Raw genomic sequence first — 25,203 nt, forward strand, 5'->3', positions numbered from 1 at the left:
GTGTGTGTGTGTGTGTGTGTGTGTGTGTGTGTGTGTGTGTGTGTGTGTGTGTGTGTGCGCGCGCGCGCATGTGCACGCGCATTGTGGCATTGCATTAGGATAACACTGGGCGAAGTGATGCCACCATAGTTAAACTGTCTCTTGGTGAAGTTGTTGGAAAAGTGGCAGTGACCATCAAATTGTGACCCAGAGTGAAGAGGATGTGAGAAAAGTGGTAAGGAATGATGCAAGGGGAGAGAAAATTTGGCCTCGCAAACACATGATGACAAAGGAGAGAACAGTCATCCTGGATCAAACCACAATGATGGAATTACACTTGAAACACATCAGCTGGGATACCTTTTAAGTGTTAGCCCCTCTGGTAACATTAGCTCGTATCAGTCAACATTAGGTCAACAATAAGCGATCAGGGGTCACACTTCACAATTGATGACACCATTAGTCACCAAGAAAGGAAATTGCTTCGTAAATAATTAATATTTGGAGACGCAGTGGAACATCATGAATTAGAAATCGTTGCTTCTGTAAGGTCTTGCTTACATGATTGTAATTCACTGCAATCAGAGATTAAATCTCCTTTGAAGGTATCTGATTGTCACATACTCCATTTCTCCACTCTCAGCAAGTCACTTTGCTGTGTTAGACTCTGCATGTTTGAGGTAGTGTGTTGCCACTATTTATCCTTCTTAAATAATAATTATTAATCGATCTGTTCAGATGTGTAATGAAACACCTCTGGCTCAGAAATAGGGACACGACCACTGTGTCACAAAAGCCCCGAAATGCCCTTTCTAAAAATGGGTTAAACAGCTCCTGGTAGGGCACTGTAATATAAATAAAACCTAACAATTAACAGAAACTTATCAAAATCAAATACAAATTGCATCATCCTGCGAGATTATGCACCTCAGGAAAAAGTGAGGACTGCAGATGCTGGAGATCAGAGTTGAAGAGTGGGGTGCTGGAAAAGCACAGCTGGTCAGGCAGCATCTGCGAGGCAGGAGAGTTAACATTTCGAGCATAAGCCCTTCTTCATGATGAACATCGACTCTCCTGCTTCTCAGATGATGCCTGACAGATTATGCACCTCTGCTATCCAGTCTCTAAAGGTCTCAATCCTGCTTTCTGCTCTTAAAATAACAAATGTTAACGGATTAAACAGCTGTAAAACAGCATCTCTTTTTTTCCTAACACCAGTGCTAGCTCCTCTGTTGAAACCAGGCAATACTCAATAGCCCCACAAGAAATAGGGAAGATGCCTGATGGATTAGTGCCACCTGATTCCAATGGCATCAAATCTGTCAGGATGTTCATGTTCTCTTTGAGTATTTCATGAGTAGCACAGCATTCATGCTGAGTCAGGACCTGACAATTGACTCCAGACCCATAGAAATGTGGTTGGCTCTTAATTGCCCTCCAACCTGGTCTAGCAGGCTACACTCAGTTCAAGGACAATGAGCAAATGTTGACATTGTCAGCGACATGCAGACCCTATGATAGAATGGAAGAAAGTTGTGATTAATTCTAATGCCCTTCAAGGGTGGCACGGTTAGTACTACTACCTCACAGCATGAGGGTCCCAGGTTCGATTCCAGCCTTGGGTGGCTGGCTGTGTGGAGGTTGTATGTTCTCCCTGTGTCTGTGTGGGTTTCCTCCAAAGACGTGCAGGTTAGATGAATTGGCCATGCTAAATTGCCTATAGTGCTAGGTGCATTAGTTAAAGGGAGATGGGTCTGGGTAGGTTACTTTTTGGAAGGTTGGTGTGGTCTTGTTGGGCCGAAGGGCCTGTTTCCACACTGTAGGGAATCTAATCTAATTGACTTGCACCAAGACTGTACTAACCAAACAGAGGCAAAAGGAATGAACATTACTTACAATTGCTTTGTTGTGTAGAACATAAACATTGCTAAACAGAGACTGAAGGTGATACATTTTGTCTCCTATCGAAAATTGCCTTCTTGCTTTTCAATTCCGATATGTGTAAGACAACATCCTTCGACTTCACCTCTCCTTTTAGCAGTGTTTACAAAAATAACTTATATTTACAAAGCACCCTTAACACAATAAAACATCTGAGGCACTCCCCGAGAGCAATTATCAACCAACGTTTGAAACTATTGTCACAAAGCTAATCCCTTTTTTTTCTAAGAGCTGTTCCTTTTCTCAAGGGTACTCTGTCCTTGACTTTTTTCAAAGGGGTCGTCAACCTCTGATCGGTCTGGTTTGGTACAGAGAGGAAAAGGATTTTGAGAGACTTTTTGTTTCTCTGTAAACAGATGAGACTTCAGGCCCAAAGTGGTCATGCTTTAGAAGTGACCTGTATAATGAAGGGGGAGTGGTCAGCTCTCTAGCTGAGCAGTTCAGTCTAGAACTAGTTAGAAGTTCAACAGTGAGCTGTGTGGAAACTCTCTCACTCTCTTTCTGAACTTCTAACTTCAACCTGTAAGCATCTGTTCCCTTTTTTTACTGTTTTAAGAGGGTTTGCTTATTGGGACTATTGTGTATATTCGGAACAGCATAATTAAGTCTAGTTTGGATAGACTGAGTTCTGTAGGGGTTCTTTCTTCTGTTCTTTGTGTTTCATTGTGCAATTTTGTGAATAAATTTTTGTCTGCTTTAAAACCTAGCTTATTCCGGGTAATTTTCACTATACACTTACTGAAACAAATTGCAATGTTATGGTCTAGGCTGCCTGCTTAAGAATGTTTTGAGTGGTTTGGCCTGGTCCATAAAAGACTGGGGGCTCTTTGCGGAATTTTAAACAGCGAGTGGTAGGTGCCAGTGTCTTTATTTCGAGTGTTGGTTTGGTTGGGTAGACAAAGTTTGGGATAGTAATGGCTGTTTCAGTTGCCACAAGTTTTCTGGAAGTGGATGCGGTGACTTTGGAAGTTTTGCAAAAGCTGCAGGAATTAGCGGACAAAGTGGAATTGGAACTGCCTACTTCTGTGAGGAAAGTAGAGGTAATTACAGCAGCAGCTCGGCATTTAAACTTGCTGGAGAAACCATCAGAATCAATCGAGATAGCAAAGATTCAATTGCAAATGAAGTAACTTGAGTTAGAGGCAATGGATAAGGAAAGGGCAGCAGAAATGAAACAGTTTGAGTTATGATTGAAAGCAGAAGAGAGGGAAAAAGAGCAGGCAGCAGAAGAGAGGGGAGAGAGAGCAGCAGAGGAGAAAGAAAAGAGGGACCTTTTGAACTTCAAAAACTGACACTTAAAAAGGAAAGTCAGCTTAAAAGGCTGGAGATGAAGGCTGAAGATAACCTTAGTGAGGAAGTAGTGCGATCTCATGTGGAAGAGCAGAGAGTTAAAATGGCAGGGTTAGCAGCTGAAGTGGCTGATGATTCTGAGCTGGTCCATAAAAACATGGTTTGGCTTCCAGAATCAGTTTCAGCCCATGCTAGAGAGAAACTGGGGCAAAGAGAAATCCTCACGTGGAAATGAACAGGTAAATCTCAGTGAAGATCATAAGGATAACTTACCACAGGGTAAAAAAGAAACCATTGAGCTGGACAAAGAAGTTAAAAAGCTCCGATGTTTTCATTATAATAAAGTGGGCCACACAAAATCACAGTGTTGATGGGCTAGGAGAAAGACAGATGTAGGAAAACCATACAAGCCTGGGAGTGTTGTTGGACTAGTAACAAAAAACACAAGGGGAGTTAGACAACTGCCTCAGAATGGACAAGATGATCAGAGGTTGATTAAGGAGGAAGAGCCAGATCTGCTTAAAAATGTATACATGCAAGGTTAATGTTTATTCACATAGGCTAGGAGCAGTAGGTAAGGAGGTTACAATATTATGGGACACAGAATCCTCTCAGTCTGTGATGCTGAGGGATGAGGAGATATATATTCTTGAGGGACTATTGCCAGAGAAGATACTGGTAACGGGAATTCATGGTGAGACAAAAAGCGCTCAACTATGTAAAGTGAGGCTAGAAAGTCCAGAGTCATAGAGTCATAGAGACATAGAGATGTACAACATGGAAACAGACCCTTTGGTCCAACCCGTCCATGCTGACCAGATATCCCAACCCAATCTAGTCCCACCTGCCAGCACCCGGCCCATATCCCTCTAAACCCTTCCTATTCATATACCCATCCAAATGCCTCTTAAATGTTGTAATTGTACTAGCCTCCACCACTTCCTCTGGCAGGTCATTCCATACACGTACCATCCTCTGTGTGAAAAGGTTGCCCCTTAGGTCTCTTTTCTATCTTTCCCCTCTCACCCTAAACCTATGCCCTCTAATTCTGGATTACAGCAGAAAGATGAGAACTTAAAACAGTTGCATCAAAAGGCATTTACAGAGGAGAGTGAATACATCCCTGTGTGTTATTACTTAACAAATGATGTCTTAATGAGGAAATGGGTAGAGATTCAAGATATCACACATTCAAGCTGATGAGAAATGGGTAGAGAGTCATCAAATTGTTTTGCCAGTAGCGTATAAAAAGGAGGTGCTGCGAGTGGCACATGAGCTACCACTTGGAGGTCATACAGGAAAATACAGGCTAAAATACAAAGACATTTTTACTGGCCTGGACTACACAAAAATGTAGTTGAATTTTGCCAGACATGTCATACATGTCAGCTAATCGGAAAACCTCAGGCAGTAATAAAACCTGCACCTTTAAAACCTATTCTAGCGTTTGAGGACCCTTTTTTACAAGAGTCTTGATTGATTTTGCAGGTCCCCTACCTCAAACAACAAGTGGGAATAAATATTTATTAACAATAATGTCTGTGTTGACTAAACTTCCAGAGGCAATCCCATTACATAACACAGCAGCTAAAAGGAAGGTAGAAGAATTACTTAAATTTTTTACAAGATATGGACTACTAATAAAGATGCAGTCAGATCAAGGATCAAAGTTAACATCCAAACTATTCAAGGAGGTTATGATAACTTGGGAATAAAACAATTCAAATCTACTGCATACCATCCACGCCCACAGGGAGTGCTAGAGAAATGGCATCAAACATTAAAGATCATGTTGAGAGCTTACGGTCAGGATTATGCAAATAATTGCAATAAGGGAATTCTGTTTTTACTTTTTGCGATCAAAGATGCACCAAATTAACCGACCAAATTCAGGTCCATTTGAATTAATTTTTGGATATGAAGTAAGAGCGATTAAAATTAATTAAGGAGAACATAGTAAGTCAGAATTCAGAGACCACTCATTTGGACTATGTGTCAAATTTTAGACAATGATTAAATAGAGCTGGAGAGATGGTTAGACAGCATTTAAAAGTAGGCAAAAGATGATTGCCTCCTGCCCGAAACGTCGATTCTCTTGCTCCTTGGATGCTGCCTGACCTGCTGAGCTTTTCCAGCACCACTCTAATCTAGCATTTAAAAGTATCACAGCATACAATGAAACAGGAAGCGGATAAGAAGTCACAAATTCGGAATTTTGCAATTGGGGATAAGGTATTGGTGTTACTTCCAGTAACAGGTGCTTTAAAAGCAAGGTTTAGTGGACCGTATCAAATCGATAGGAAAGTGAGTGAGGCGAACTATTTCATAAGGAGTCCAGACAGGAAGAAATCTCAAAGAGTGTGTCATGTGAATATGTTCACATGGTATTTTGACAGGGAAGGAAAGCCAGAGGAGAAGGTGTTAATGATGACAGCACAGAAGGAAGAACCAAGTTCAGAGGATTCTGAATTGGATATTCCTCAAAAAAGGCTGGACAATGAGGAAGTTGTCAAAAACTGGGATAAATTATTGAGTCACCTTCCATAAAAAAATTAAAATGACTTGAAAATTATTGTCACATGGGCAAATATGCAGAAATAAACTTGGAAATACTAACCTGATTGTGCATGCTGTAGAGATAGGAGGTGCTGTTCCAATTAAGCAACATCCTTATAGGCATAACCCTCTAAAGTTGGCACAAGTTCAGAAGGAGGTAGCGCGCATGCTCCAAGATGTCATAATCGAAGTGAGTTACAGTGACTGGAGCTCACCCGTAGTCATGGTGCCAAAGCCAGATGGTACCCAACAGTTATGTGTGGACTATCGCAAAGTCAACGCCATTACAAAGACTGAAACATGTCCAATTCCATGGTTGGTGGACTGTGTCAAAAAAGTGGAACAAGCAACTTACATTTCTAAGTTGGACTTGCTCAGAGGTAACTGTCAAGTACCTCTGTCAGAGAGAGCAAAGGCAATTTCACTTTTGTAATGGCAAAAGGACTATATGATTAGACTAGATTCCCTACAGTATGGAAACAGGCCCTTCAGCCCAACAAGTCCACACCAACCTCCTGAAGAGTAACCCACCCAGAGCCATTCCCCTACCCTATATTTACCCCTGACAAATGCACCTAACGTTATGGACAATCTACCATGGCCAATTCACCCGACCTGCACATCTTTGGATTATGGGAGGAAACTGGAGCAAACCCATGCAGACACGAGGAGAATGTACAAACTCCACACAGTCACCCGAGGCTGGAATCGAACCCAGGACCCTGGAGCTGTGAGGCAGCAGTGCTAATCACGGAGCCACTGTGCCACCCTAACCCTCAGTTATCAATTCAGTTCAAAGTTCAAAGTCATGCCATTTGGTATGAAAAATGCTCCAGCCACATTCCAGAGACTGACTAATAAGGTCATTGCCGGATTACCCAACGGTGTGGTGTATATATTGATAACCTCCTGATTTTTAGTCACTCATGGAAGGAACACTTACAGCATTTATTGGACTTGTTCAATCGACTTCGGAAGGCAGGCTTGGTGATAAATATGACTAAAAGTGAATTTGCCAAAGCCCAAGTCACCTGCCTGGGGCATGTTATTGGACAAGGACAAGTGGCCCCATAGGACGCAAAAACGAAAATTCCCACTCTGTTGATGAAAAATGCAGTACTACAGTTCCTGTGACTGGGTGGATTTTACCGAAAGTTTGTGCCGAACTTCAGCAGTGTCTTTAGCTCCAATTACCGAATTGTTAAAAAGGGGTAAGAGGTTTCAGTGAACAGCGGACTGTCAAAAGGCATTTGACAGCCTAAAAACTGTGTTAACCACTGCCCCAGTATGAGCCACACCAGATTACACAAGCCTTTCAAGGTGCCTATCGATGCCAGTGATGTGGGTGTCGGTGCGGTGCTCCTGCAGCAGGATGACGAGAGAGTAGAAAGACCCATTGGATACTTTTCCCGGAAGTTGAATGTTCATCAACAGAAATATTCAACGGTGGAGAAAGAGACTTTAAGCTTGGTGTTGGCCTTACAACATTTCAGTGTTTATATTTCCAGCAATGCATCTGAGACAGTCATATACACTGATCATAACCCATTGACATTTGTGGAAAAATTTAAGGACAAAACTGCCAGACTGTTTAGATGGAGCTAGTTGTTGCAGCCATTCAATTTAACAAGTGTGCACATGGCAGGTCGCGAAAACGTGATTGTCAATGCGTTATCGAGACTCGAATGAGATATGGAGGCGATCGGTGGCAGGTGTGTCATGGCCTGAATTTGCATGTCGTTGTGCATGTTTGCATGTGTATCGTTAGTATAATGTATAGGTGTGTTTAGACTACTCACCAGATTATTTTTGAAGGGTTTTGTAAATGAAGCCGTCTTTTGGTTCATTTATTTTAAGGGGGAGGTGTCACAAAGCTGGTCCCTTGCTTCTAAAAGCTGTTCCTTTTCTCAAGGGCACTGTGTCCTTGGTTTTTTTCAGAGGGGTCGTCAACGGGCCAGACTCTGATCAGTCTGGTTTGGTACAGAGATGAAATGGATTTTGAGAGGCCTTTTGTTCCTCTGTAAACAGATAAGACTTCAGGCCAAAGTGGTCATGCTTTAGAAGTGACCTGTATAATGAAAGAGGGGTGGTCAGCTCTCTAGCTGAGCAGTTCAGTCCAGAACTAGTTAAAAGTTCAACAGTGAGCTGTGTGGAAACTCTCTCTCACTCTCTTTTTGCGCTTCTAACTTCAACCTGTAAGCATCTGTTCCTTTTTTTTACTGTTTTAAGGGGGTTTGCATAGTGGGACTGTTGTATATATTCAGAACAGCATAATTAAGTCGGTTGGATAGGCTGAGTTCTGTAGGGGTTCTTTATTCTGTTCTTTGTGTTTCATTATGTAATCTTGTGAATAAATCTTTGTTTTAAAACCTGGTAGTTAACCTAGCGAACTTACTCTGGGGAATTTCCACTGTACACTTACTGAAACAAATTGCAAAGTTATGATCTAGGACTGCCAGCTTAACAATGTTTTGAGTGGTCTAGCCTAGTCCTTGTCTCAACTGTAGAGATATTAAGATAGATAATCAAAAGCTTGGTTGAAGTGGTCAGTTTTAAAGGAGCACTATGAAGGAGAAGAGAGAGATGGAGAGACACAGAACTTTATGCATCAGTTCCTGGTGCAGACATGCTTTGATTTTAATATTCTGGTCATGGGGTTATTTAAACCTCTTCATAGTTGCGATCCCTTTCCATCTCTGTAACCATATCCAGGGTCTCACAATCCTCTAAAATCTGCACATTCTTTCAACCCTTACCTTCCTCATCTTAACCACTCTACTATTGGCAGCTGTCCTTCAGATGCCTTGGCCCTAAATCACAACAATCAGGTCTTGGGACCTTAGCCAAGTTCCCTCTTTCTGGTCTAAGGCCAATTATGTACAGACGCTATTAGCTTTCTGAATTAGCCCAACTTTAGCACTGACCAGGTATTAACCTGGATGAACAAGGTCTAAAGAGCTTGGAGATTGTGGGATTAACTTTGGGAGATGTGCTCTTCTCAATTTCCTTGTGCATAGTCTTTAGGAGCTTCAGATGCACAAGGACTGAATAGAGTTCCCTTGCTCTGGCATGCACTCAGTGTCATGGAAGTTTTTCCTAGTGAAATATAAGATCGCGAGAAAACTTGGGTGCTGATAAAATGTTTCCCTTTTGGGGGGAGACTAGGTGCAGGGGGCATAGTTTATAAATAAGAGGTTTCCCATTTAAAATGGACACAAAGTGACATTTTGTTTGCTCTCAAAAGTACTGCTCATCTTTGGAATTCTCTGTCCCAGGAAGCACAGGTAGCTGGGTCATTGAATATATTCAAGTCTCTGTTTAAGACAGATTTCTGATCAGCAAGGGGTTCAAATGTTACTGGGGGTGGACAGGAAAGTGGAGGCAAGACCACAAACAGTTCAGCCACAAATGGCGAGCAGGTCTGAGGGTTTTTTTTTATTCACTCATGGACGTGGCCATCGATGGCTGGGCCAGCATTTCTTGCACTTACCTAGTTGCCCTTGAGAAGATGGGGGTGAGCTGCCTTCTTGTACCTCTGTAGTCCACATGTTATAGGTTGACCCAGAATACTATTGGGGAGAGAATTCCAGGATTCTGAAGGAACGGCGATATATTTCCACAGCTGGATGATGAGTGACTTGGAGGGGAATTTGTAGCTGGCCTGAATGGCCTGCTCCTCTCCTAACGTTTATATATGCTATGTCTGCATATTCATATGTTTACTCTAAAGGCACAAGACCAAAAAAAGCTTTAGAAAACATAGACCTATTGCAATTAGACTGGAGGGTTTGAGCTATAAGGAGAGGCTGGATAGGCTGGGACTGTTTTCCCTGGAGCATAGGAGGCTAGGAGTTATAGAGTCATAGAGTCACAAAGATGTACAGCATGGAAACAGACCCTTCGGTCCAACTCGTCCATACTGACCAGATATCCCAACCCAATCTAGTCCCACCTACCAGCGCCCGGCCCATATCCCTCCAAACCCTTCCTATTCATATACCCATCCAAATGCCTCTTAAATGTTGCAATTGTACCAGCCTCTACCACTTCCTCTAGCAGCTCATTCCACACAGGTACCACCCTCTGTGTGAAACAGTTGTCCTGTAGATCTCTTTTATATCTTTCCCCTCTCACCCTAAACCTATGCCCTCTAGTTCTGGACTCCGTGACCCCAGGGAAAAGACTTTGCCTATTTATCCTATCCAAGCACCTCATAATTTTGTAAACCTCTATAAGGTCACCCCTCAGCCTTTAATGCTCCAGGGAAAACAGCCCCAGCCTATTCAGCCTCTCCCTATAGCTCAAACCCTCCAATCATGGCAACATCCTTGTAAATCTTTTCTGAATCCTTTCAAGTTTCACAACATCCTTCCGATAGGAAGGAGACCAGAATTGCATGCAATATTCCAAGTGGCCTAACCAATGACCTGTATGGCCGCAACACGACCTCCCAACTCCTGTACTCAATACTCTGACCAATAAAGGAAAGCATACCAAATACCTTCTTCACTGTCCTATCTATCTGCGACTCCACTTTCAAGGAGCTATGAACCTGCACTCCAAGGTCTCTGTGTTCAGCAACACTCCCTAGGACCTTACCATTAAGTGTATAATTCGTGCTAAGATTTGCTTTCCCAAAATGCAGCACCTCTCATTTATCTGAACTAAACTCCATCTACCACTTCTCAGCCCATTGGCCGATCTGGTCAAGATCCTGTTGTAATCTGAGGTAACCCTCTTCGCTGTCCACTACACCTCCAATTTTGATGTCATCAGCAAACTTACTAACTGTACCTCTTATGCTCACATCCAAATCATTTATGTAAATGACAAAAAGTAGAGGACCCAGCACCGATCCTTGGGGCACTCCATTGGTCACAGGCCTCCAGTCTGAAAAACAACCTCCACCACCACCCTCTGTCTTCTACCTTTGAGCCAGTTCTGTATCCAAATGGCTAGTTCTCCCTGTATTCCGTGAGATCTAACCTTGCTAATCAGTCTCCCAAGGGGAACCTTGTCGAACGCCTTACTGAAGTCCATATAGATCACATCTACCACTCTGCCCTCATCAATCTTCTTTGTTACTTCTTCAAAAAACTCAATCAAGTTTGTGAGACATGATTTCCCAAGCACAAAACCATGTTGACTATCCTTGCCTTTCCAAATACATGTACATCCTGTCCCTCAGGATTCCCTCCAAAAACTTGCCCACCACTGAGGTCAGGCTCACTGGTCTATAGCTCCCTGGCTTGTCTTTATCACCCTTCTTAAACAGTGGTACCACGTTTGCCAACCTCCAGTCTTCCAGCACCTCACCTGTGACTATCGATGATACAAATTTCCCAGCAAAAGGCCCAGCAATCACTTCTCTCGCTTCCCACAGAGTTCTCGGCTACACCTGATCAGGTCCTTTTCCACACTAAATACTCATTTAGTATCTCCCCCATTTTTTGCGGCTCCACACAAAGGCCACCTTGCTGACCTTTGAGGAGCCCTATTCTCTCCCTAGTTACCCTTTTGTCCTTAATGCATTTGTAAAAACTCTTCGGATTCTCCTTCATTTTATTTCACTTCCCTTTCACCCTAACAGGAATATACTTTGGTAGAGGTGAGTACAATTACAATATTTAAAAAGACATTTGGATAGGAAAGGTTTAGAGGGATATCGGCCAAATGCAAGGAAATGAGACTAGTTCAGTTTAGGAAATCTCGTTGGCATCAACGAATTGGGCCGGAGGGTTTGTTTCAGTGCTGTTTTTCTGTAGCATTACAGTTAAAAATGAAGGGAAACAGCAAAATAAGACATTGATCATACTACATTTTCCCTCATCTCTATTTCTTTCTTCCCTCCTCCCCCTCTTCATTATCCCTCTATCCTTGTTTACTATCTCCATCACTGTTTACTAACCCCCATCCTTGTTCACTATCTCTCCATCTCTGTTCACTATCCTTCCACCCCATTCCTTATCTCCCTATACCATTCTCTATCCCTCCATCCCTGCTCAGTGTCCCTCATCCATGTTCACTATTCTCCCATATCTGTTCATTATCCCACATCCTGTTCACAATCCCATTCACTGTCTCTCCATTCCTGTACCATTATCCCTCCATCCCTGTATGCTATACCCCCACTCTGTTGTGGTTTGCTCAGGATTCCTCCACTAACCATGTATGTTTTAATGATTTGCTGTTAAAATCCTTACTATGAAGAGGAGTAGGATTCACTTGGGTCACCATGTGCAGAGTACCGATGTCTAGATTAGAGTGGTGCTGGAAAAGCACAGCAGGTCAGGCGGCATCCAAGGAGCAGGAAAATCGACATTTCGGGCAAAAGCCCTTCATCAGGAATAGAGGCTGGGGATCAGAGTCGAAGAGTGTGGTCCTGGGATGCTGCACCACACTCTGCGACTCTGATCTGCAGCATCTGCAGTCCTCACTCCCCCCACCCCCCCCCTCCCCCCAATTGATATTATTGGTCCTGCCAGTGCTTCTTAAATTCCCAAGTAATCAGGAGGAGTGAGGAAGAGCAAGCTGTGTAGCTGCTAAGGGTCAAATATGCAAGTGATTAATTTACTACCTGGTCAAGATGGCATAGGGTCAATTGAAAACTGGGGTCCCCTTTAAAACTATGTTCTGTTAGTATTCTATATTTAGTATTTCCTGTGCAGCAAGAGACCTCACCTAACTGTGGTACAGCAGTCACCAGGCTTCTACAAAGATGAATAAAGTATTTATCAGATGCCCCACCGTCCTACAGTGAAGGCAGTGTTTTAGAAAATATTACGTTTTTGTCCTTAGAAGGAATGAAAACCAACCGTCGCTTGGAGACGGGCAAGGGCACAATGATCATCCTGGCATCATGAAGTCACTAACCAATTGAGCTACCGTCTTCTTAAAAGAAGACCAGGGGCTCCCCTATATCTGTCCGAGGAAAAAGCAAGATTGTTACCACCAAAGACTGCACGATGTCGCGAACAAACACTCTCCCACTCCAAAACTACTGCCCCACTCCTCCATTCTACAGGACAGCTTTGGGGTTGGAGAACTGTTCTCATCTCTCATGGCTGCACACTCTCTTTGTCTAATTAACAAAAGCATCATATTCGGATTGCTGGTACTTAATAAGTTCAATAAACTTGCAGAAAATAGCTGCAAATGGTTGACTAGGTGGAAGTGGATATTGCAGATGCTGGAGATTAGAGTCAAGATTAGAGTGATGCTGGAAAAGCACAGCAGGTCAGGCAGCATCCGAGGAGCAGGAAAATTGACTTTTCAGGCAAAAGCCCTTCATCAGCTCTCCTCATGAAGGGCTGTTGCCCGAAATGTCAATTTTCCAGCACCACTCTAAGCTTGAGAAATGGTTGACTGCCTATCTGGGTGACTGTGATGATGAACTGTTTTAAGTCAAAGGTTGAGTTAATAACTTGCCTTACCTTTTTTTGATGAGGTCGATGGCTGAGCCTATCAGGCCGTCTTTCATCTGCTGAAACCTGACGCCATAGCCAGAAAGATCGGCAGCCGTTTCCAACAGGAGCGAAGGGCAACACGACAACTGGGCCTCGCCTACCATGTTCTTCTCCACGTGGTTGAAATCCTGACTGAATCCTGCATGGTTTGTGGGCTCTGGCCTCTTCGCCAGATCCTCACACCCACGGGGCAGAGTCACTTCTGTCTGCAAGGGTGACCCAGGAGCCGGGCTGGTGCAGATTGGGTCTGGGGAAGCATGATGCTCCACCAGGCTGGTCGTCGCCTGGATATGTGGGGCTGGAGAGGCCTTCCCAGGGCTTCTGTTCCCAGTGGGCGTAAGGCCAATCTGTGAACAAAGCTGTTGGGCTTCCAGCTGACAGCGGCAGGGTCTGGGGTCACAGCAAGCGAGTCCTTGGCATCTGGTCAGCTGCCTCTTCCACGGGTTGTGGTGGTCCATCTTAGTCAGTGATGGACAACTGCCACCAGTCGTCCTCCTCACTGTGCCACAGAGAGTGGCAAAGTTCTTGCGTTCCTGCAACTGGATGTCAGTGCTTACAGCCTGGCATTTCTCCCTCTTCCTCAGCTTTTTGAACTCTTCGAACGAGGGAATGTGGACCCGTGCCTTGAAGTTTCGCCTCCGTTCAGACGCTGCTGTTGACAACTCTTTGGGCATGTTCTTCTCAGGCTCGGCCAGTGGCTCTGTGGTCTGGGATTTGACCACTTCGCCACCTTCCTCCTTGGAGGGGAGGGCTATCAGATTTGGTGTGCTGTTCTGACGGCGTAGCTTCAATCTCCGCATGGCTTCCTCCTTGATCTCCGCAGGATTGCTCAATCGCTGTGACCTTTGCTGAGGAGCTGAGCAGCCATTTTGAGAGGGCTTTCTTGCCAAGGGGTTGCTCAAGACCTTGCCATACCGCGACGGGCAGTGCCCGTAGTTCACTCTTCCAGTGCAGTCTTTTGAAGCAGAAAGATCCTCAGGAAAGGCCTGAGGGCGGACAGGTTTGCTGACCTCTGTTGCCTTATGGCTCTGGAACCGGAGTTTCTCTTTCAGCCCCCTCTTAGCATCACCGTTCAGGACCTTCTCAGTCATTGACGGGAAAAGCCATTGCGGCACTTTGGCAAAAGTCGGTGAATGTCCCACCTCGGGCCTCCCTGACCGTGGACTGATGCAAGCACGCAACAGGCTGTTGATGTCAGGGCGCCCTGTCGAGACCTCGTACCAATCGCTCGTCGTCCGGTGGTGGAAGACGAACTCCCTCCCGGTGCCCTGGCAAGGTGGGCTAAACGAGTGAGCGTTTCCCTCGGCCACCGCAGTCCAGTGGAGATTCTCCAAGCTCCTGTACAGCCTGGCCTCTGGGCCCACAGCCACTGCGCACCCAGGCACGGCATGGCAGAGTGAGCGCTCCGTCACCAGGTGGCAGCATGCCAACTGCTGGGTGGAACCCGAACACCCCATTGAGCCTACGTCTCTCAGAGAGACACTGTCCTGGAAAGAGGGGACCCCCTGACTCTTGTTCGTGCCTGCAGTGTATGTCATAACGGCTCCCCTTGGGAAGGTGAGGTCTGGTTCTGGAACAGGAAAGTGCGCCGGCAGGTCATCAGAACAGTGACCAATGTCCATGCCACACAGAATGGGTAAGACTGCTACTGCTCCAGAAAAGTCAAATGGGTTTGACCTTCACATCTGGCATTAAGACTGTGAAAACAGACTCCAGGGTATTCAACGTTGAGAGGAGGCGGAGTTTCGTGCTGTAGAGAGACACAGAGAGACTGTTACTATTGTCCCCAATGATGTCACGCAACACAAAGCACATTGACTGAATATGCATCGAAATGAAACGGTTTTTTTTCTGGTAGAATGCAGTGTTTAATCACTCCTTTGATTATAGGGACTGAGACAAGGAGAGGTTTCTTCACTTGGAGATTGGTGAACCTGTGGAATTCTCTGCCAATAAAGGTTGTGGAGGCCAAATCACTGAATATATAGAAGAAAGAAATAGATAGATTTCAAGGGACTAAATTGTCAAAGGGTTTTAGGAGAGAGCAAGATGGCAGATCAGTCAAGAAAATGCTGAACAGTGCATTAGGCAGAATGGCCTACTCCTCTCTTCAGTGTTTCTGTTTGGATCTTTTGATTTCCCAAACTGGACAGAAAACTCCTGATCCTCTCAAATATATTCCAGTAAGTCACTCTCTCCTGGAGTCTATTATTCTATTTATAAATCACCCCAAACCTCTTGGTTATATTCCAGTTTGTAACTCAGTCTCAGGTATCTGTTATTTTATATATAAACCACCTCAAATCCCTCAATTATATTCAAGTCTGTAACTCTCTCCTGGGTATATGTTATTGTACATATAAACCTCCCCAAATCCCTCAATCAGATGACAGTATGTACTCCTGGGTGTCTATCCTATATACAAAGCACCCAAACCCCTGGATTAGATTCCAGCATGTAACTCACTTCTTGGTATCTGTTATTCTATATACAAGTCATTCTCGACTAGATTCTGCATCTCACTCCTGGGTATTTGTTATTCTTTACATAAACAATTTGAACCTCTCAAATAGATTCCAGCCCATAACTCACTCCTAGAATCTGTTATTCTATTTACAAATCATTCTGAATCCCTTGATTAGGTTCCAACCTGTAACTCACTCCTGATCTCTGTTCTCCTATATATACGCTATCCCAAACCCTCAATTAAATTCCAGACTGTAACTCACTTGTGGTATCTGTTATTCTGTATGTAAACCATTCTGAACCACTCATTTAGACTCCAGACTGTAACTCACTCCCAGGTATCTTATTCTATATGTAAACAGCCCCGAAACCCTCGATTAGATTTCAGGCTGCAGCTTACTTTCTGGATCTGTTATTCTATAAAGGCCACCCTGGATTCCTTGATTAGATTTCATTCTGTAACTTATTCTTGTGAATCTATTTTTCTACCTATAAAGCATATGAATCTCTCAATACAATTGCAGTCTTTTGTACACTCCTTATCACTCATTATTACAGATATAAACCATGATTAAACTCCAGCCTGGAGCTCACTCCTGTGTATCCATCATTCTGCAAACTATTAATCAACAAATCCTGCGACAGGGCTAGGGTTAGTATTCTCCTGATCCTAATCCAACATCAACATTACAAATATTATAGATGGTTCTGTGGATTGCCATCTTGCTGAGGTGAGAGGTTTGAGTGCTCTGTTGATCCTGACAGCAATGCTGTTGGGAGATCTCCAACTCCTGGTAGGGCCACCCATGATAAGTAAGGTTGGAGGGAGGAAAAGACAAAATGCAATCCAGAACAAGTCATCAACAGTAATCCAGGCAGAAGATACTCATATAATATCGATGACAGCAACAGCGGAAGAACACTACAGCAGTTAGGAGATCTCCACTCATCAAGATTTCATTACAATGGAATTAGATCTACCTCTGTCAAGGACTGTCTGCCAGTTGATGTGCAACAGCAGTTAAAAGATGTCACGCACAAGGCAGCTATCTCGAGGAATTCAAACTCCCCCACCCTGTACCCACCACACACAACACACGGTGGCACGGTGGCTCAGTGGTTAGCACTGCTGCCTCACAGTGCCAGGGACCCGGGTTCAATTCCCACCTCGGGCACCTGTCCGTGTGGAGTTTGCACCTTCTCCCTGTGTCTGCGTGGGTTTCCTCTGGGTGCTCTGGTTTCCTCCCACAGTCCAAAGATGTGCAAGTCAGGTGAATTGGCCACGCTAAATTGTCCATAGTGTTAGATGTAGGGGAATGGGTCTGGGTGGGTTGCTGTTCGGAGGGTCAGTGTGGAGTTGTTGGCCCAAAGGGCCTGTTTCCACACTGTAAGGAATCTAATCTAAAACAAACCCCTGCGGTGGTCGGTGAGAGGTGACAAGAAGAGATTATGAGATCCAGAGGTCCCTAGATTCAGACTAGCGCAGAGGCGGTGGAGTTTGACGTGGTTGTTTCATTTCTGGAATAGAAACGGGAGTGTTTCAGCAGGTTTCTTCTTGGTTGAGCAGCAGGATCCATTCTGCTCACCTGGCATGAGGAACAGGCTAGAAAAGGTGCCCTGTTCCATCATCAACCTGGCTAGAAAATTGCATCGAGCGGGCTCATCTATCTGTGGCCTGAAACCAAAGTCAAGCTCAGTCTTGGAACCTGGAAATATAGGAACCCTTATGGACAACAAGCAAAACAATGGTCTGGAATGAAGAACATCCCTTGTTGCTGGTAAGTTCAGGCACTTTCACATTGATACCACTGCCCTGCAGGAGACTTGAAGAGTAGGCGAAGGGCAACTGAGGGAAGAAGGTGGTGATTACAACTTTTTCTGGAGAGGAAAACCTGATGATTGACACAGGATACACGATGTTTCTTCAGTGCCACTAAGGCAATATACAGACCCAATAGCCTTGGCCTCAAACCAGTGCGGAGTGAGGAGAGCCCCCTTTTGAGAGACAGAGAACATCAGCCTCCAAAGGAAGGAACATTTCAAAGAATATTTAAATTGCAATACAATTGTAGTCGAGGATGTGTCTGAGGAAATACCCCAACTCCCCACCAATGATGATGTTGCATTCCAACCTAATGTTGCAGAGCTGGAAGCCTCCATTGGACACATGAAGAATGGAAAAGGTGAAGGAGTAGATGGAATCTCAGCAGAGATTTTCAAACTTGGAGGAGCAGAGCTTACCAATCATCTCTGTCAACTGTTCCTCAAAATCTGGGATAAGAAGAAATCCTTGCCGATCTCAGGGATTCTACCATCACCACTCTCTTGAAGAAAGGAGAGAAAGCAGACTGTGGGAACCACCAAGGAATCCTCCTATTCTCCATCGCCAGCAGCAGCATCACCTCACTAAGCACCTTCTCCCAGTCTCAGAATAGATCCTTCCTGTGAGCCAGTGTGGTCTTCTGACCAAAGTGTGGAACTATGGACATGATTTTCACTGTTTTGCAACTCCAAGGAAAATGCCTGGATCAGGACTAACTATTCTACACAGCTTTCAATGACATGACCCAAGCCTTTGACTCAGTCAAACAGGAAGTGCCAAGGAAGAGTTGAAAATGTGTTGCTGGAAAAGCGCAGCAGGTCAGGCAGCATCCAAGGAACAGGAGAATCGACGCTTCGGGCATCAGTTTCCTGAAGAAGGGCTGATGCCCGAAACGCCGATTCTCCTGCTCCTTGGATGCTGCCTGACCTGCTGCGCTTTTCCAGCAACACATTTTCAACTCTGATCTCCAGCATCTGCAGTCCTCACTTTCTCCTCAAAGTGCCAAGGAAGAACCTTGTCAAAGGCTAGCTGTCCAATGACATTCACCAATATCTTTCATCTCCTCCAAATTCAAGGTGTCAGCAATGGTGCTCATGGCAGTATGTAATAGAATGCTGTGACTTCCAAGATAGGGATCAAACAGGGTTGTGTCATTGCCTCTAACATTTTTTTCCAACTTCATCACCACCATTCTTCATCTTGTCAAGAACAAGTTTCCCAGTGGTGTGGACATTGTCTACAGGATGGACAGAAAGCTTTTCAACCTCAATCAATGGAAATCTAAGAAAGAAATTACACTACTTTGCTGGTGGAACTTCAGTATGTGGATTACAATATCATTTCTGCTCTCTCGGGATAAAATCTTCAAGCTTCACTTCGTGACTTCATGGAAGTATACTGAAGAATTGGCCTCTGCCTTAACCTCCAGTAGACTCAAATTCTTTACCAACCTGGCCCTGGTCAGGTTTTAGTCCATCCCTCCTTTAAGATCAATGGCTGGTTCAGTTCAGTTTCTGCTCACTATTGATATTGGGCGATTGAGTCATGGTAATGCCAGTGAATGTCGAGGTAGTTAGCTACACTCTTGTTTGAGATGATCATTGCCTGGCACTGTAGCATAAATAATACTTGTCTGACCAAGTTTGAAAGCTGTTGTGCTGTCAGGACTGGGGTGTGTAATTCTCTGAGTGGAATCAAGGAGATGTTGGGAGAATAGAGTTGAGAGAGAGGGTCAGCCATTGTCACAATGAATGGAGGAGTGGGCCCGAAGGGCTGAATGGCATCTACCCCTCCTGTTTCTTGTGCTTGTATGTTTTACAATCAGCTATGACCTTGATGATCTCTAGCTGATCAACACTGTGGGAAGGAGTGTGTGCACCTATCACAAGTGTGTAAGCCAGCCCGCAGGAATCAAGGGGGCAATTCATTTGTATCGCTGGTGGTCGCTACTTTCTGGAAGATAATGCCATTTTTATTGCTGAAGCATGATGTTGAAGCTTTTCATCCTGCATTCTTTAGGATAAGTGCAAGAATGCCAAATTTCAAATGAACTCAAATGTTGACTGAGCATGCAGTGCCAACCACTGCAGGTATATGACTGTATAGATTGATATCACCATCCCCCTTTGTTGACTGGGTCTATAAAGCCTACTTGGTTGAAGTGACAGTAGAAAACCATTAGGCAGTCAAGCAAGAAGATGCACTTTCCTTTAAGAAGATGCAGTTTATCACATGGGTATATGAATAGGAAAGGTTTAGAGGGATATGGATCAATGCTGGCAAACAGGACTAAGTAAGATTGGGATATCTGGTCAGCGTGGACAAGTTGGACCAAAGGGTCTGTTTCTGACTGTAAGACTCTGTGATTGTCTGGATGAAGAAATTTCTCCTCATCTCAGCAGTTTGGAATGCTTTCTGGCAGCTTTTGTCTTTTATCCGTGGAAATTGGTTTCAGGTGCAAGTCCATGCAGCCTGACCCAGTGGGAGGATCTCCCTAAATCCTATGCTAATCTATTACAGGGATCCTTTACTGAATTCCCACCGGTCTCCTGGTACACTCACAAAGTGCTAAGGGTTTAGTTTACTTGATCCAAAAGTGCCCACTCTCTCAATCAACACCAGTCCCTAAGGACTAAACATATCAGTCACGATAATTTCTAATACTTGTAATCTGAGAGGGTTATCAGGAGAAAAAGCTTTCATTTACAAAACATCTTGTCATGTGGGCAGCATGGTGACTCAGTGGTTAGCACTGCTGCCTCACAACTCCAGGGACCCAGATTTGATTCCAGCCTCAGGCAACACTGTGTGGAGTTTGCACATTCTCCCCGTGTCTGCGTGGGTTTCCTCCGGGTGCCCTGGTTCCTCCCACAGTCCAAAGATGCGCAGGTTAGGTGTATTCAGCATGCTAAATTGCCCATAGTGTCCAGGGTTGTGCAGGCTAGGTAGACTAGCCATGGGAAAGTGCAGGATTACAGGGATAACATAGGTGACTGGGTCTGGGTGGGATGCTGTTTGGAGGGTCATTGTGGACTCAGTGATCCGAATGGCCTGTTTCTACACTCTATGGATTCTATTTCTCACAGAAGCAATATAAAAGATTTCATAAGGAAATAGACCAATTCTGAAGGGCAAACTGCATTGCAACATCACAGAATGACACATTAAGTAACAGGCAATGGCTTGAAACTCATAATCCCTAAAGTATGGAAACAGGCCATTCGGCCCAACAAATCCACACCCATCCTCCAAAGAGGGAACCACCCAGACCCATTTCCCCTAGCACTCCACATTTACCCCCACTAATGCAGTTAACCTACACATCCCTGAACACTACAGGCAATTTAGCATGGCCAATTCACCTAACCTGCACATCTTTGGACTGTGGGAGGAAACCGGAGCACCCGGAGGAAACCCATGCAGACACCGGGAGAATGTGCAAACTCCACACAGACAGTCGCCTGAGTGTGGAATCAAACCTGTGCTCCTGGTGCTGTGAGGCAGCAGTGCTAACCACTGAGCCATCGTGCCACCCTTGAAGGGCATTTGAATTAATTACAATTTTCTTCCATTCTATCACAGGATCTGAGTGTCGCTGACAATTTCAACATTTGCTGACCATCCCTGATGACCCTTGAACTGACTGTAGCCTGCGAGATCGGGTTAGAGGGCGATGAAGAGCCAAACGCATTTCTATGGGTCAGGAGTCAAATGTAGGCCAGACCGGGTAAAGGTGAAAGTTTTCCATCTCTGAAGGACATTAGTGAACAAGATGGGTTCTTAAAACAATCAATGATGGTTCCATGGTCATCATGAATGAGATCAGCTTTCACCCCAAATTATTTCCCTCAACTGAATTAATGAAGTAGATTTGAAGTGTACTCAGTTGTAATGTAGGAAACATGGCAGAGGAGGCAGTGGTATGGTGGTAATGTCACTGGATTCATAATTCAGAAACTCGGGTTAATACTCTAGGGGCATGGAGTCAAACCACATCATAGCAGCTTGCGAAATTTGAATCCTAAAAGCTGGCTGTGTAACCATTGTCCATTGATGATTGAGGTAAGAACTCATCTGGTTCACTAATACTCTTAGATTAGATTACAGTGTGGAAACAGGCTCTTCGGCCCATCAAGTCCACACCGACCCGCCACCCACCCATACCCCTAACCTAACACTACAGGCAATTTAGCATGGCCAATTCACCTGCACATCTTTCGACTGTGGGAGGAAACCAGAGAACCCGGAGGAAACCCACGCAGACGCGGGGAGAAGGTGCACACTCCACACAGTCAGTCGCCCGAGGCTGGAATTGAACCCGGGTCTCTGGCGCTGTGAGGCAGCAGTGCTAACCACTGTGCCACCGTGCCACCCCTAAGGAAGACAGTCTGGTCTACATGTAATTCCAGACCAGCAGTTTAGTTAGCTCTTCACCTAATTCTAGGTAATTAGGGTTGGGTGATAAATACTGAACTTGTTAATGATGCTCACATTCAGTGAACAGATGAAACAATATTTAATTTAAATTCCACCAGCTGCTACAATGAGATTTGAATCCACGTTTGAGTGCATTTGCCTGAACTATTAATCGAGTAACATTGCCATTACACTACCTCCTCTGCCATGACATTCCCTGCCAGCCTGCATTTTACTCCCATTTTCAAGTGACATGAATGGTACTTGCCACTTATCAGCCTAAACCTGAATATTGTCCAAAAATAGATAAAAATAATTTATTTTTATTCATTGTGTTGTTGTGTTTTGGAGTAAATCATCTGACAGGGCAGTGGAAGCAGATTCAATAATTACTTTTTAAAGTGATTTGCATAAATAGTTTTAGTTTAGATTAGATTCCCTACAGTATGGAAACAGATTATTTGGCTCAACAAGTCCACACTGACCCTCCAAAGAGTAACCCACCCAGACCCATTCCCCTACCCTCTAATACCTCTGACTAATGCACCTAACACTATGGGCAATGGAGCATGGCCAATCCACCCTAATCTGCATATCTTTGGATTTAGGAGAAAACCAAGCACCCAGAGGAAACCCACGCAGACACAAGGGTATCCTCTCAAAATCCGAAGATGTACAAGTCAGGGGAATTGCATACTAACTTGCCCACAGTGTTAAGTGCATTAGTCAGGGGTAATACAGGGTAGGGGCATGCGTCTGGGTGGGTTACTCTTTGGAGGATCAGTGTAGACTTGTTGGGCCAAATGGCCTGTTTCCACACTGGAAGGAATCTAATCTAATCTAAAAGTATTTATGCAAATCACTTCAAAACATAATTATTGAATCTGCTTCCACCGCCTGTCAAATGATTTATTCCAGAACACAACACAATTAGAAAAGAAATTATTCTTATCTATTTTTGGACAATATTCAGGTTAAGGCTGATAAGTGGCAAGTACCATTCATGTCACACAAGTACTAGGCAATGATCATTTCCAACAAGAGACAATCTACCTATTGCTGCTTGATATTCAAAGGCATTACCATCACCGAATCCTCCATTATTAACATCCTAGGAGTTACTGTGGTGACAAATGCAGGTCAGAGGCTGTGAGTAATTTACCTCCTAACTCCCCAAAGCCTGTCCAGCATCTACAAGGCACACATCAGGAAGCTGTATCTTGGTACAATCCAGATGGTTCATTGGAGTCAGAGATGGACAGTGCAGCCCTTGTATTAAGGTGTGATGTATGGTTTATTACAAAAGGATGTTACAATCTTGGGGTTTGAATAACAAAGCGTGAATGAGTTTGTTCAGCAAGAATTGGAGAAGGTGCAACATTACATTATTGACAAATCTCATAGTCACAAGAAGTTCTTCCCAATTACTTATTTATCACAAAGTCTTTACAAAAATGATTTCCATTCTTCAAGATGAAAGCTCCCATAGCAAATTGTGTGCAACAAAGCATGCAGAACAATTCATTACAGATTCAAACACAAAATTCTGGAGAAGATCAGCCAGTCTGTCAGCATCTGAAGCAGAACTAATGTTTCGATTCCAGAATGATCCATCCTCAGAAATGGTCTAGATTCAAATCTGTATGAGTTAATGTAAAAGATCTGCATTGTATAGTGTCATTTATGACCACCATTAGCTCAAATGTTTTTAAGCCAAATGTTGTCACTGTCACAATGTATAGAATGCAGCAGCTAATTAATGCACAGCAAGCTCATACAAACAGAAACGATAATGGCCAGATTGTCTGCATTTTGTGATGCCAATTGAGGCACAAATATTGGCCAGGAAACTGAACAGAACTCCCATGTTATTCTTCAAAATAATGTATGGGAGCTTACACATAAGCCTGAGTGAGAAGATGGAGGCCACTGTACAGCACCTCACCTAAAAGATGGCAGCTCCAACACTGCAGAGCTCCCTCAGTACTGCATTGAGTGTTATCCTAGATTTTTCTGCTCGAGTCCTGAAGTGGGACTTGAACCCAAAATCCTGCGACTCAATGTTAGCTGATTTCACGGTGCTGAGGTGGTGACAAAGGCACTCAGGATTGGGCAGAAACATGGCAATTAACATTTGTGCCAGGCAATTACCATCTTTAAACTTTGACATTCAACAGCATTACGCTCTTTAAGTCCTCTGCTATCAACATCTTAAAATTGACAAGCGAAATCAGAGCAGCCTTATCAACACTATGGTTACGTGAGCAGGTAAGAGGGATTTCTGAAGTGATTTCTTTCTCCCCACAGCCTATCCACCATCTGCAGACCTCGAAGGCCTGTGCAGGGCAGTGATTTCTGCAACTAGAAGTCAATTCATTGGCACAGCACTGGCACGTTGATCCAGATGCATGGAATCTTGCAGCAGCAGCAAGCCCAGAGAGGACAGCGGTCAGGAGTGTGATTTACTCACAATCAACACTGGTTTGCTATGGGATTTTTAAATGTTACCATTCCTTTGCAAATGCTTTGTGAGAAGTAAGTATTTTGGGAAAAAAAAGCTCCTTGTGGCTGTGAAATCTGTTCATAATGACATTATACCTCTCGTCTGCATCTTGTGTGAGTATAGTTTCAGTAAGACTTTAGAAGCTTGAAACCATACAGAACAAAGCAACCTGTTTGATCAGAATTCCATCCACCACTTTCAACGTTCACTTCCTCCACGCCTGGCACACAGTGGCCACAGGGTGTGCCAACTACAAGGTGGAGCTGCAACAGCTTTGACCATAACTTCCAAATCCATGACCTCCATCCCCTGGAAAGACAAAGGCAGCAGACTGAAGTACGTAGGTCATGGGCCCTGTCATCGGGCCCTGGTATACCTCACATTTCATGAACTTCAGCAGTCAAGGTGTCAACTCACCACCACCTTCCCAAGGCAATTTGGGACGGGCAACAGACTACTGTGTCCCGTGAATTAATAAAAAAAGAGTGATGGTCTGTGTTTAGTAATAAAATAACACTTCAACCACCTTCCCTCAGGTATTTGTCCTGACACCAAGAAAATGGTTCACGACCAAACAATGCTGTGAACAAAAGCGAACTTTGAGAAATCACCTTCACCGCCTCTAGTGGATTCAGGGCCTTTTGGCTTCCTGTCCTTAAGCTAGAGCCTCATGTGAAACACATTTTCACATGTTCACACACTGTCACTCCCTCCTCTCTGTATGATTATTGGAAACTTCTGTTGCTTCAGGGACAAAGGCCCTG

At 44.2% G+C, this 25,203-nt stretch overlaps 1 protein-coding gene across 2 annotated transcripts in view; it reads right to left on the minus strand.

The window, feature by feature from the left end:
* arhgef49 (Rho guanine nucleotide exchange factor 49) overlaps positions 1 to 25,203 on the minus strand; it is a 153,369-nt gene that overhangs the window by 33,355 nt on the left and 94,811 nt on the right. For both annotated transcript variants that reach the window (XM_072579936.1, XM_072579937.1), the window contains exon 2: positions 13,200 to 14,982. In XM_072579936.1, the coding sequence (XP_072436037.1) occupies positions 13,200 to 14,854 (1,655 nt within the window). In that variant the 5' untranslated portion in view covers positions 14,855 to 14,982. The remainder of the gene's footprint in view (positions 1 to 13,199; positions 14,983 to 25,203) is intronic.

Source organism: Chiloscyllium punctatum, chromosome 10, assembly GCF_047496795.1.
Source record: "Chiloscyllium punctatum isolate Juve2018m chromosome 10, sChiPun1.3, whole genome shotgun sequence".
NCBI classification, from domain to species: domain Eukaryota; kingdom Metazoa; phylum Chordata; class Chondrichthyes; order Orectolobiformes; family Hemiscylliidae; genus Chiloscyllium; species Chiloscyllium punctatum.